This window comes from Vanessa atalanta, chromosome Z (assembly GCF_905147765.1).
Source record: "Vanessa atalanta chromosome Z, ilVanAtal1.2, whole genome shotgun sequence".
Taxonomy (NCBI): Eukaryota; Metazoa; Arthropoda; class Insecta; order Lepidoptera; family Nymphalidae; genus Vanessa; species Vanessa atalanta.
This window is the reverse complement of record NC_061902.1, coordinates 11420628-11435699: the sequence shown is the minus strand read 5'-3', so window position 1 is coordinate 11435699 and position 15072 is coordinate 11420628. Positions and strand designations below refer to the sequence as shown.

General features: G+C 30.8%; 1 protein-coding gene across 1 annotated transcript in view; it reads right to left on the bottom strand.

The window, feature by feature from the left end:
• The window catches only part of LOC125076036 (forkhead box protein F1-B-like), a 30128-nt gene extending 16093 nt beyond the window's left edge, over nucleotides 1-14035 (bottom strand). Inside the window, exon 1 of the mRNA XM_047687971.1 lies at nucleotides 13297-14035. Within this exon, the coding sequence (XP_047543927.1) occupies nucleotides 13297-14017 (721 nt within the window). The 5' untranslated portion in view covers nucleotides 14018-14035. The remainder of the gene's footprint in view (nucleotides 1-13296) is intronic.
• Nucleotides 14036-15072: the final 1037 nt, after the last annotated feature.

Here is a 15072-nt window from a genome sequence, read left to right as displayed (position 1 = left end):
CTTATGTTTTCTTATAGAAATATATGTGCATAAACTATTATGTATTATGTTAACTAATATATCTATGGTCAACCTAACCTAACCTAACAATGTTTTAATTTCAGCCAGATGTACCGATTACCGATGAAAGGCAATACGTAAGGTTCAGAAACTGGAGTTTTGGCGCAATTTTAGGGAGGTCCATTGGCTGAAGATGAATGATGATATTTTCTTAAGAACTATTAATAATAGTAAGGAATGGCTGCACATGATTGCAGCTAAATTTGCGGGAAACGGTAATTGTCGCTGTCGCTGAAGTTATCGCTGTTATTTGTTAAGAAGCAGTTTTGTTGGAATTATGTCGACTGTGTATGTCTTGGAATGCGTTTGTATCTCACAAATATATCCAATTATCTCCGTGTGTGGTTGTTTTAATCTTTCCCTTAGTCCTAACCCACTTGTTTACTCTAAAATCGAACTAAATCGAACCTAGAATAATTTTAGAATATATTTTTCAGATATTATCTGTGCAGTCGAAAATGCATTTACTGAAGTGCTAATAATTGTAAATTGTGCAGTCCAAATCTCTAAAATAAATATGCTTTTTATATAAATACTTACTATAAAATAAAAAATACAAGAAAAGTATATTTTCTAGCATGTTAATGAATTTTTTGAACAAAAAAGAATTGTAGTAAATACGAGTAGATACTTCATAACCAAAAATATAACCATAATCATACTTCAAATTCAAAATATGAACCGAATAAAATTTATTTGTTTGGCTTCGAATAAATAACTCAAAATTTATTTTTGTTTGGCGGTACAAATGGAAAGTACGCTAAAAAAATAAAGTCACTTATAATAATAAATTTAAAAGATAACTCAAATTAAAATTATAAGGAATTGAGATTTCATGCTTTTTCTTGCTTGCTTTTTCATTTTTGTACGATTTGGGGCAAAATAATATTAACTACAAACACAAACACAATGAAAACACAACTTTACTAAAAAATCTATAAAGGCTAGGGGTTATGGGGAGAAAGTCTATAGTGCAACTCGTTACACGTGTGCTTCTATACGTGTGTATATTTAAATTGTAATGAATCAGAATGAGATAGAAAACTGAATTTCACTGGCTTCGCTTCTTCTGCTCTTGCATACAGGTTTGTCGGGACTGCATTTCGCTTCCTCACAACCGTAGCTCCTTGTTTTTATGTTACCTTAGTATTAATGCACCATAGTTATAGGTTGTTTCAATCACACACCCATGTATAAATGGTACTACATCCTTGAATTATTTGTTATAATGTATATCAGAATGTATTTATATAATATAAAATAGTTATTAAAAATAATATATCTCACAACTAAATTCAGTCGTATTACATATACACATATTGCTTCTAGCGATGTTCAAATTACACAAGTAATTTTAAGTTATTAAAAATCTTTATTCAATATAGAAAGTGTACACTTGCTTATTGATAGTCAAAATACTACCACCGGTTCGGAAATTAATACCTCGGACCTGAGAAGAACCGGCGAAAGAAACTAATAATAAATAACAGTTTTTTTAAAGTGTTGCAATTATTGAAAAACTTCTGAGATATTTTCTTTAAGCTATTTTGCAATCGAGTAATTAAATACTCGACGTTTTTTTTATTAACAAAACGCATTTTACTGGTTTAAGGTTGTGAATTTGTTATTTGAAGTTCGACTTTATTTCTAAAAAAAATTGCAATTAAATTATTGTAAAAAAATAATCTAAAATATATTTTGATACAGCATGCGGTCGAATAGTGAAATCAAATACTGACGTGTTGTAAATGTAAAGCTTATAAATAATTAATGATCCCAAAGCTATTATAATACACGTTAATAAAGTTTCAACCTTCATAATTTATAACGTTATAAATATTTTTGCAGCGTTATTATTTCTGCCTAGGTAGGTTGAAAAAGAGGTGTTCTATCTTACCGGCGGAATTGAAAACGGTATCACCGTTTATGTTCCTTTGTGACTTTAATTTTAGTTCTATTGTAATCATTTTTCGATGTTAGATTTATAAGAAATTGTGTACTTATGACTTATATAGTTAGAGCTATAACTAAGAAAAAGTGGCAGTAAAACAAATTCTCATCACTTAAAAACATCTCTTAATTATTAATTATCTTATCGTTCAAATTGTTGTTAAGATTTTTTTTTAATTTTTAAAATGAAGGCAGATTTCTAGACCAGACTCATACATTCCTATAATCACATGAAAATACCTCGTAATACAAAAAATACTTGATATGAAAACTTTTACAAAAAAAAAAACAATTATTTTAATATATTAGCAGCGTCATTGCGAGAAATTCCTTATAGTTAATGAAGTTCTAGTAAGCCATGTTTTCGAACAGGCGCTTTCCAAAATTACAGAAAAACAACAATGAAGGACAACAAAGCACTAATTATTATAAATGTGAAAGTAATTCGGTCGGTCTGTCGGCCTTTCACTTTCATGGCTACGTCAATGATAAGCGGAAAGCTCGAACCCTAAGAAGCCGCCACCTCTAGAGGGTTTATCTCGGGGTTGAAGGTTAAAAATGTACATTTTTGAAAAAGTTATTGAATATGATTGTAATTTTTTAAATTCCAATACGCTCTGTTTCCCTACTCGCATAACTCACTGGGATTTTCACTCCAATATGATTAAAAATAGTTCAGGCGCAAGACCGATGGCTTTACGTGCTTACCGAGGCAAGGGAGTGTAAACTCCCCCTACCAATTTCCTGAAATGAGAATTTACTGAACAAAAAATCTAATAACTTTTTCTTGACCTGACCTGGCAATTGAACTCTCAGGATATAATCTGCAGTTTAAGAACATGTATACAAAAGCCATACCATTTTATTACCTAAAAATACCCTATTACCATAGTCAATATAGGATATAAAATATAATAGAATTTTTTAACTAAAAGATTTCATCATAAATATTTAAGCTAATAACGGCCATATAAATAATTTATAGTGGTATAACGATACGAACGATAGGCTTTGTGCTTTTATGTAGTCCTGGTACTACGTACTGAACTTCTATAGAAAGTTTAAAAAAAAAACTACAAAACTCAATTTCCAAGAATGGTTTTTAATAAAAGTTAATTTGTAGTTGATTTTATTTTATTTATAAATTGATTTTCTAATAAATAATCAATTATATTATTATCTAATAATGCATTTTCTTTCATTCATTATTTTTATTTAGTAAACCCGAATGAAATTCGAAAACGTATCTATATCTACTTCCGAAGCATTAGATAAGAGTTTGATGGTCATTAAATAGAAGATTTATTATTAAAACCATTTCCCAATTAAAAGTATGTTGGACTTATATTTGAAAACTATTAAAAATGTAAGAAACATGCTCTTGATAAAACTTTCTATCATGTAGAAAAAGATCAAACAACAAAAAGGGCAAAATTTGCAAAACTTGTAAAAGTAGTGATACTTAGTTATTAAATTATCATTGTTACAATCCATCGTATTGGCCTAAAATCTTTTCTGGTGCATTGGGTGAAAGGATTTCAATAACGTTCTAGAAAAAAAATGCATTATATTGCGCATTTAGTACTAGTAGTACTCCCCTACAATATATGAAGGTTTCAGTTTGAATAACTTTCTAACTAGCTCTTACGTTTTCGGAGAGCCTAGTACCACATGCCGAACTTTATATAACCTCAAAACATTAAATAAGTTGCAGGGTGGAAGGGATTTTTCTTTTTAATTTAACCCTATGAAAAGACTGAAATAAAAGTCAGTCTGTAGTGACTTCAACTTTGCATATGTCTTGCAAGTTACCGAAAACAAAACAACCATTATGAATTTTATTTGCGTGTTTTGTCCAGTGTATATTTTAAAATAAAATAATAAAAATATTATTAATAATAATATTTAAAATAAATTTTAATTAAATATTGAGACTATAATATAAACGATATAATCTTTATTTCATCAAAAATAGATAGAATCAATCTCAGTCACCTAGAAGTTATAAAAAAAACTTAATGTGTTTTTTGCATCTCTATACTTATAAAATAAATGCCCTGACTGACTTATTCATCATCGCGTAGACTATTGAAGTTAGGGCCAAGAAATTTGGCGAGTAGGATCGTTTTATTTAGTAGACACTCACTAAGGAAGGGATTTTGGAAGTTCTACCCTTAAGTGGGTAAAATAAGGGTTGAAAGTTTGTATGGAAGTCCGTCATTTTTTAAAGTTAGAAACCAGAAACTTTATTTTTGGGCTCCTGAATAAAAACGAGTAGATTCGTATTTATAAGATCGTAGTAAGAGATCTTAAATTAATGTAATATTTTAAGTTAATCTGTAAATATATTCAACTTCCACGCTAGCACAGGCGCGTGCAACTGCTACTTTGTTAATAATATATCAAATATAATTATTATTTATTTATGATTATTATATTAATCATATAAATAATAAGTAAATATAAAATTAATTTATAAGTATATAAATTAACTTGTAAAAGAGAAAATAAAATATGACATAAAAAGTAAAAAAATCTCTACAAATTAACATTTACTAGGAGCGGATAACGTAATAGGAAACAGTGCGGGCTTATAAACTTCCCTAAAAAAGTTAAAATGTCGATAGTATACAGTAATAAAAACAACAACTAAAAAGTTGATTAATATTTTTCTAAATATAACAGTAACACAAACAGTATATGGAGTACACATTGACAAAAACTACTAAGTAGTGGTTTTAGTAGTTCTTTTTTAAAGACAAAGAACAGGATCGTCAGCTGTATGTATGTATGAAAACGTTACCTACCTAATAGTTGATTATATTGGCCTATTATTATTATTATTAAGTATATAAGGAAGTAAAGAATCTGAGTATAAATAATCTCAAATAAAATTGTTACAAATATATATATGTTTGTTTTTTTTTTTCAATTACAAACAATAAACAGTGTTTACTTTGACTAAATATCACCTTATAAAAATATAATTTTCTATTTACGGATCGAGTTAAAATGAACAACAAATACTTTAATATTTAATTGAGGGAGTTTAATTTCAAATACACTCGCCGAAAAATTATATAAACAATGGGCTTTGTTTAACTACGACGAACATTTGAAACTAACACTCGTTTAATAACAAAACATTTGAAATTATGTTACTAACATCATTAATACGAAAAATATTGTCTTGGATGTCTGTTACTTAAGCAACATAGGCTAAACCGATTGTAATCTTTATTAATAAAATGTACAAATTAATATAGTTTAAATATCTATAATATAGATATATAATTCTAACATAAGATTTTTTAAGTAACAACTTCATTTTTATACGTACAATATTGGTTTAGATATGTTAAAATTATTTCGAATACACACTAAAAAAAATATTTTATCAATTTCATTTTATTTTTTTTAATATCAACACCAACGACCACCAGTCTCAATTATACGAACTTACCCGAATTATGAAAAAAGTTTAACTGAAACTTTTTAAAAACAAAACAATGGTTATTATTATGGCTAACTTAAGATAATTATCATCGTTTATTTGAAAAATAAAAATGTCAACTAAAATTATTATTAAGTAAATAATAAAATAATAAACCTTATTGGATATAATTTCAAAATAATACATATATAAAATGTTGAAAGATTCTTCTTATAATATCTTAATTAATATTGTATCGTATAATGTATTACTATTTACCACATACAAATTATTTTCATTTCTGACGTGGAATAATAAGACTTTTCACTAATTTGACATGACATAATAATTTGTGGTCAATTTACACAATTATTTTTTTTCATATGTAATTAAAATGTGAAATGAGATTATTTTCAGATATCACATCTTTAGAGGTTGTTTAGTTTTTTGAATACATTCTATTTAGAAAAAATCCAAAGATGACTATTTGCAATAATTTTAACCCTCATACGCGTTATGCAAAAGTGAACTATTTTTGAATTATCAGGTTTTTTAATTTTTTTCAAAATAAGTCAAAAATACAACTTCAAAAATGTATTAAAAAAAAAAGTAACAATTTTAATCATTTTTTCTTCTGATTTATAAAAAAGTATACAGTATAAGTATAGTAGTAGTATAAGTAACAGTGGCTATTTATTAGTATTAAAAAAATAATTATCGGTCCAAATATAAAAACGAGAGAGGGTAAATTTAAAAAAAAATTGAATTTTATTTCCACGAAAATGCCTTAAAAACAAAAAAAATCGTTAGGAAACTTATCTTGCAGACTATTTTAAAAACCGTTTTCTTAGCGCTCCAAAAATGTTAACTTCTAGGAACTTATTTCAAAGCAGCCGAAAAAATTAACACAAAGGTCACTATTTAAAATTTGTTACCACAAAAGTAAAAATTTTGAAACAGAAACAAGTCAGCTCAGTTACAATCAAGACATATTATAATTTAGCCTAATTAAAGTTCTTGCTCAAAGTGACTTCCCCTTTATTATGTATCCGCAAAGTCGCATTATTTTCCTAAGTTGTGGCTTAACTACCGAAACAGTCAAATTATTCCACATCATCATATTTGATGCATTTTAAATTTTTATTTTGTAGTATTCCGTGGATGATGTAGGCGAAAATGACCTTTAATTGACAGAAAGTGATTGATGATTATGCGACATCAAAAACGCAAAGTTAAAATAAAAAACCCGTTATATCCCACTGCCCGTATAAAATCTCTTTACCCCTTTTATTGACAAAGTTTAAAAAATTGCAACTATTCTTTTGAAGCTATACCTATAAATGACTAAAAAGCACGATGCACCAGTACTAAGGCAACATAAACGCAAAGAGTTGTAACTGCATTTTCATGATAAGCTTATATGCAATATAGTATTAAAAATCAATACTACAGCTGAACAGACTGTTTACGCGACGCTCATTCATCATTTCTTGCAGGTTTCTCAATATCTCTTTCTAGTGCATAAAACCCTTTTTAAAATATGTGTATTATAAATAATTATTATTATGTCAAGTAGTATTCAGTATTACTCAGAGCTAAAACACAATGTCTTCGTGTAACTGAACTTCAGATACCAAATCATTTTTTAAATTGTACATTTTGACTTCAATAATAATTTTGTATTCAAAAGTTATATTCGTTTCAACTAAATACTTTTTGATCCTAAAAATCTAACTAATAATGGAAGCCTCCTTCTATCTATTCCGTGGAAGTACTGAAAAACCTAAAGTAAATTTTTAGTGTCTGTAATTATCTACCTATTGATGGCCTTAAGTAAAAAATAAAAAAACGATTAAGTTGTTATAATTTGTGTTTAGCTCTATTGATTTTAGTAAAAGCCCAAACGGTTCTTTGGAGTACTCCATGCCTATAATATACTTGTATCGTCTACGTTTCGCATACGGTACGGAGAACGTTTTTGGGCAATGTTATCAATTTACCATTTACCAAAGTTAAAAAGTTTATTAAGACTAAATCAATAAATAAATCTTATTATTCATTAAGAGAGTACTTTTTAGAAAAAAAAACGCCTGGATTTAGGCTCGAGTTCCAACACATGACACTAAAAAACTTCACTTCATCATCATCATTGTAAATCTGTTTATTTGAAAAGAGCAACTATGCGAGTTTCTTGTTTCTCGTTTCTTCTCGCTGGAGGCTGCTTTCCGAAACGGTGGTAGTATTTTAATATCGACGATTCAAAAACGCTTCATTGTGAAGTTTACTTGAATAAAATTGATTTGATTTGATTTGAATATAAATGTAATGATTGCATTTTTAACCATTTTTAAGAATACACTGCGAAAAGCAGACAGACAAAATATTGTGTGTAATATATAAAAAGGTTTATAATGTTATGTTTGAAGCGTAAGTCAAAGATTACTTGTCGCCAGATACTAATTAGTTGTCGCACGCGGCTTCGCTGGCGTACTCTTGGTTGGTCGTCAGGTATTAAAAACTATCTTTTATTGGAATTCAAGCTTGCTTCATAACAAATTTCATCAAATTCGTTTCAATGGTTCAGCCATGAAAGAGCAACAGACAGAGTTACATTCACATTTATAATATCTGTATTGATTAAGCATATTCCTATCGTATGTTTAAATAAAATAATTATTATTTATTTAAGTATCTAATTTTTTATGCTGATGACATGCATTTTAAAAAGATCACGTATCAGTAAAAGTGAGCTAAATCCGACCCAGTACCATAAGATGCAGCCCGTTCCTGAAAAGGGTGTGATATACATAATATTTTGAAAATTCGTTATATTAAACAAATAGCAATTTTTAAAATATATTACGTCTAATAAATTAAAAGGTACTTTAAGGCGTAAAACAAAATGCCATCTGCCGTCAAACAAGATTATAATATGTATTAGGTCTTTAAAATATCCTTCCTCCAACTCTTGTGTATGTAAGTACTATAATGAAATAAATTATTATAATTAGTATTACTTGATATTAACTAAGTAAATTCTTATTTTTTATTAAACATAATTAACAACGACCACGTTTGTCAACGTTAGACAACTGTTAACAAACCTTGTTTCTCTGTATTTTCTACGCTTCCGATGCAGGAAATAAACCCTCCCATAACTTTATATAGACATAACTTGAAAATACGATGCAACCGTACTAAAAGTGCATGAAACTGAGGAGGTAGCGTATAGGGTGCATTCAGGTGAAGCTATTTCCGATAACAGTACAGGAAGCTAGATCAATTCAACATCCGGTTAACGTAGCACCTGGGGCATCAGTGTTGCATCTACTCTAACTACCACAAAGGACTCGTTGATGGACAAAGAGATAGCATTATTGCTATCTCGCTTTGGTCATAACTTCAGTACTACTTAAAACTGAATACACATATTCTTGTCTATACATGCAAGTGTTGTTGTGGTCCTCCACTTGTGTATACACTTACGATTAATTTGCGACTGTCTTATTTCAATATTTGCTATATAATCTTTGTAATTTTATCAATTTTAGAAAAAAATACAATGAACTAAGATACTTTAATACAAAATACTGTTATTATTACGATATTTAAAAGGTATTTTAAAAAGTGTAGTTTGACTTGAACTGCCGATATGTAGTTACTACTATACATACACTAAACACCATTTAGACTGGTACAATAATTTTAAACTTTAATCATTTCTTTAAATACGATAATTTAACCAGTGGAAGCAATAAGACGGGAATGATACATTTTTAATAAAGTTTTTTGAATTATTTCTCCAAGGGCCAAATACTTCAACCGCAAACAGAACCAAAACATAATTTAGCAGAAGAGATTGATTATTTGCAACAACTTTTTGAGCTTTAACTGAAACTGTTTCAAAAGGAACCAGTATCAATCCAACAGATCTCTTGATATCAAATGGTGTGCATAGACTCAACAATTGCTAGAGAACTTTGCAAACTCTTTCATTGTATGGACTTCTAGTACTGCTGCGGTGTTTTTTAGCCATAGATTTGCCTATATACCCATTGATTGATTTTTTTACATTTAAAATAAACCTCTATGTTGTCAGTATCCAATCGATAGTCGTTGTTGACAAGTAAGTCATTGTGAATATTTATAATTTAAAAAAAAACGTTATTTTAATAGGTACATAAATGATAAAAAAATCCTAAAAATGTTTATTAATCATAACATTTAACCTCAATAAATGAGGAATATATCGAAATGAGGAGATTTATGATAATTTTTAAATATAGAACTCGTTTTATTTGTATAATTTAACAGTTTTTACTAAATACAGTTTTTACAAAATACAATTATTTAGATGATTAAAGCTTAAATTTATAAATATTTAACCTTATTTTATGTGTATGCTATACGTACGATGTTCAATATGCGTATGATATATATTATTATTACGATCCTGATGACTTGTGCTTGAGTTTTATATTGTACATAACAAACAAAAAGTAACAGTATTATTTACTTTGGTTACTTATTATTAATATATTTTTTTTAATCTTATATATAATACTATTTTGTATGTAGCTTTATATGCAACTAGGTTTGGTTAGTGCACTACAATGTGCGTATATTATAAATATATATGTAAAGCCGACGTGCACGGATGCGTGCCAATTACCAGGGCACCAGGATACAACAAGAGATGATTTCGCGTGTTTATGACCTATATGTATTTGCATATTATATTTCTTCCTGCTCCTACACAATTATATAAATGTTACTATTTATTAGTTAGTATAAGTTTAAGTATATCGTCACCTTTACATTTTACTTCAACATTGTTTTCTATTGTTTGTTTGATCGTTAAAGCCTTTACTACGAGTTTATTCAGTTTATAAATATAAACTAAACAAACTTATACATAAATACATGTATTATGTTACATATAAAATTAATGTTAATTAATTACCGTAATTAGTAATTTCGTTTTAATATCATCGTTGATGCCGTATCCACGTTCCGCCTGAATAAATGGAAACGTGCAGCTATAGTCAGCATCTCGGAAGCCGCAGTATCTTTGTTTTATTGTAATTTTCGTCCCTCGTCAATCTACTGGCGGTATATAAGGCCACAGATTTCCGAGGGGTTCAACCCTAGATTAAAAATATTGGGTTTTTCAGTAACAGTCAGGGGTCTGAAAGATGAAAGTGTGTATACTTCCGTGCCCGGGAAAATTTGTTACTTTGGTTGGTACTTGGTTACCTAAATTCCGGTCGTGTCTGATTTTCCGTCCCATAATATTATGAGGGAATAGAAAGTGTAATTGTGTTTGCGTACACACTTATGCACTAAACGTCCTAGTAGTTGGCTCCCCTACAGATTGGCCTTTGTGTGGCCTGAAATCGGACGACACCAATATCATTTTGATCCCAAGAAACTTCCACTAATAGCTTGCCAAAGTTTCCGCTCTTTGACGACTCCATAATAAAGCTGTGTGTTTACAGTCATTCGGGAGTGTTCCTCAAAACCTGCCTTTCGTACTGGTTATTTCACGATCATTCAAACTCAACGTTAAAATTCTACCTTGTGTACTTTTTTTGTTACTGTATTGATAATTATAATTCATATTTTTTGTTTACAAAAACTTAAACTTATATTCAAACATAGAAGACAATATGCACGCATGTTACTAAGCAGTTGCATGATTTATTTCGACACAAAATTCTCAAGTACGCATGCATAATTTACAAGTTCTTCTAAGAGCAGAGGAAGATAAATCATTCATTATCGAAATTGGGCGCAGTTTACCCTCACACGTAGCTACTGTTAATCAGCGTTCAACGCTCACGGTAAGTCAAGAGCACTTGACATGAGCCAGAGTTACGAGGGATCTCGCTGTCGACACTTTCAAGAACTATGTAGCAATGTATTCGGTATATTTCGGCGCGTTCTCATAGTTTCATTCACCGACTCAACCGCTCTACACTTATGTTAAGCTAATGTCTATACGCATGGAGTGCAACGTATGATTAATTAATAATGAGATAAAAAACATATTGGACTTATGTAGATAGACTTATTTTTTATCTAAATGATTAGATGTCTAATTTAGTTGATATATAAAAAATACATATTGAATAAAATACAAGATAATTTTTAAATTTTTGTCTCCGTTGTTCATTTTCTGCCAAGGGAATCGGAAATACAATTCAACGATGAATTGCCTAGATACAGTGGCGTAGCTAGGTGGGTAAGGGCCCCGGTGCATAGAAATAGAATCGGATCCTCGCCCCCTCTTTAACGTATATTGGCATTCAAAATTATAGATAGTAATAAGAATGGGATACAGGATACAGTGAGTTGAACATATAATTAGTAAGTTAAATCCATACTTCATTTCTATTCAAAGCTCTTTTCATAGCTTAGGTTAGAGGGCCCCCAGACCTCAGGGGCAATGGTGCACTGCACCACCTGGCCATACAATAGCTACGCCACTGCCTAGATACCTGTATATACCTAATAATTCTTATTTAAATAAACACATAATTAAAACCATTGTGATTAAGAATAATAAATAAACTTATTATTTATAATAGCAGCACTTATATGTTGAACTCACAACTATGTCCACTTGGAATACATCATATATATAACGTAGATACCTATTTTAAATATTGTTAATTGACGTGCTGTAATATCGAATTAGGACAACCATGTCCTGTAATGATATGTATACAGTTTTGTATTATAAATAAATAAATAAATGTTTAACATCGTGAGAAAATCTGTAAGTGTCGTATAAAAATCTGTCACATAGGTATTATGTATCTTCAAAACACATTGGAGCAGCTTAGTGAAGTTATCACATTATTTAATGTAATTTTAGCTAACTAGTAATAACTAATACAAAATATATGGCCCAAAACTGTTTTTATTATTTCGATATAGTCTATATACCTATATTATTAAGTAAGTTACAGACTCCTTTGACTAATTTTGTTTGTTTACTGTTAATACGAAATTTAATTAATACATAGATTTATTTGAGTAATTTCAAAATCCGAATATAAGTGTACATTCCCTTATACTGTTATATGGAAACGAAATAATTTGTCGAATTTCGTTTAATCAATTAATATTAATTAATAATATTATAAGAAATTAATTAATAATATTAATAATAGGTCCTACATTGGTCCAAACCCAAGATGTTTGCAATATAATTCAAACATAAACTTTTTTTTTATTAACAATCGTAGGATCTGATAAATATGTAAGATAAAAAATAAATATGCCATACATAAAACCCTCTTTAATGAAGTCGATTAGTATTATTTGTATAAATAGCGACTTTACTCGTGGAAAGTAAAACATATAAGTAATATTATTAGTACGCGACACGTTTGACCAGCCCAGCAACTTAAATTATAATTTGTTTTATATTCCTAAGAATAAGAAGTGAGTACCTAAAAAATATCTGAAGTAATGGTAGTTTATTAGTTTACTGGAGATACCTTTAGAAGTTGCCGCAATTTATCTTGATATGTTTGAAAGAATCTAACTTTGAATTCGTCGATTAGGCACTGCGACGATTGAGAGGTTGTGCAGGAATCACGTAAAAAATATTGAAACATTTACTTATAGAATTTAGTTTTTAGATACCCTATAAAATCCGAGAGATTATAAACAATGTATAATATATTTTAAACATACTAACCATACAGTACATTATTGAAAAATACTAAAAGTTAGATTAAAATTATTTTCAACTTATAAAGTAATTATGGAATAAATCGTATTGGAGGGAATTAAGCGAACAAATAAAAACGAAAGCAAAAGTTTTAATCAAATCAACTTACCATGATCATTGGCGACGGCATACTGATAGTTGGGTATCAGGTCAGGCAGATCGTGTCGAGAAGGTGGAGAAGCTGGCTGCGGTCGGTACGCTGGTTCAACTGCACCGTACGCAAGAGGCCATTCTCTTTCTCCCATACTGCTATAAGCACAATATTCTCCACCATAGCTTAACTGTTGGCTTGAACCCGAATGCGAGTAAGCACAGGCTCCATAGTCAATAGATGGGGTGCTGCTAGCTCCCGCGCCGCTACCACTTGCTAACTCATATCCCGTAGGCTGGGATGGAGGCAGCGATCCAACTCCGCTTCCGCACAGATAACCACCACCTCCAAACTGAGGCTTTAACGCCTGACATTTACGTCGAAAGCCACGAGGCCGCCGCCGGAAAGATCCTTCTTCAAACATAAACTCTGAAGATGGATCTATCGTCCAGTAGTGCCCTTTCCCAGGCCTGCCGAGCCCTTTCGGTAGCTTGACAAAGCATTCATTTAAACTAAGATTATGTCTTACCGAATTCTTCCAGCCTTGGTAAGAACTACGAAAAAATGGAAACTGCTGCTGAAGAAATGCATATATTTCACTAAGGGTCAGCCGCTTGTTCGGAGAGTGACGAATTGCCATAACGATAAGGGCTATGTAAGAGAAAGGTGGTTTTTCCTGACGGCGCGTGGCAGGCGCGCGGCGCGCCGCCTCTTCGGTGTTTTGGTCCTCGGTCTTCATGCGTGCGCGTCGGAACGCGAGCCGGAGAACAGTGCACGCACCGCCCACCAGCGAGCGTGCGCCCGCGCCGCCCATTGCCGCCCCTGCACCCGCGCCTTCACGCCGCGTAGCCAGACATCCACACCCGTATCGCTCATACACCGCTTTACAAATTCTCCTATTAAAAGAGCACATGCACCTACACCAATGGAAAATTAATACAGATGGTTCCTTTAAGTCTAAAAATATCTACATATTTTTGTATATGTCTACCTAATTATTTAACTTCTTACTATTTGATTTTATAAATGTATTTTTTTATTTAAAATTTCGTTCCGTTTTCATTATCTCACATTGCAATTAATAATATTTTTTAAAATATTTATGTATTTCACATACTGTCTGTCGCCTGCTGCAGTTCATAACATAATTATGCGAAACAGCCTTAAAGGTCTCGTAGTCGTTGCGCCAGCTCTCGCAGCCTGGATCTCTCACGGTCTTCGGGCTTATACAAACACTAAACAGCGGAAAACCCGCTTAGACAATAATATTTATCCGTCGCAAGGACGCCTGTCGAACGCCCGCTCTTGACCTAGCACAATTAAACCAAACATTTTACTAGATCTATAAAACAGTTATACGATGTTACACCAAATATTTACCATAAAGCGTAAACCAAAAGTTTTGCATTAAACTTGCCCGCTTTATTTACATGCGTGTGAGCGTGTAGCGACACGGGAAATTCGGCTCTATCTCAACAGAGTACGGTTACATTTAAATAAAAGAAAACGTAACTAGTAAGCTATGAAAGCAAGCTCTACGAGTAAGTCATTGTAACAAACAAACTCATCGCTTTGTACTTCGAAATTTATAAAATTGTTTGTTTTTTAGTTTGCTTGCTATTCATCCTAAGTAGCCAAAACTAACAAAACTATTTTGTACCTACTTTTACTTATGAACTCATTTGTCCTCGAATTTGAATCTCAGATTAGGTCCATAAACGTTATTAGTAGTGTAAACAACTCAATAAGGCCCCCTAATATTATAATGCCAAATGGCAATAAATCAGAGATACT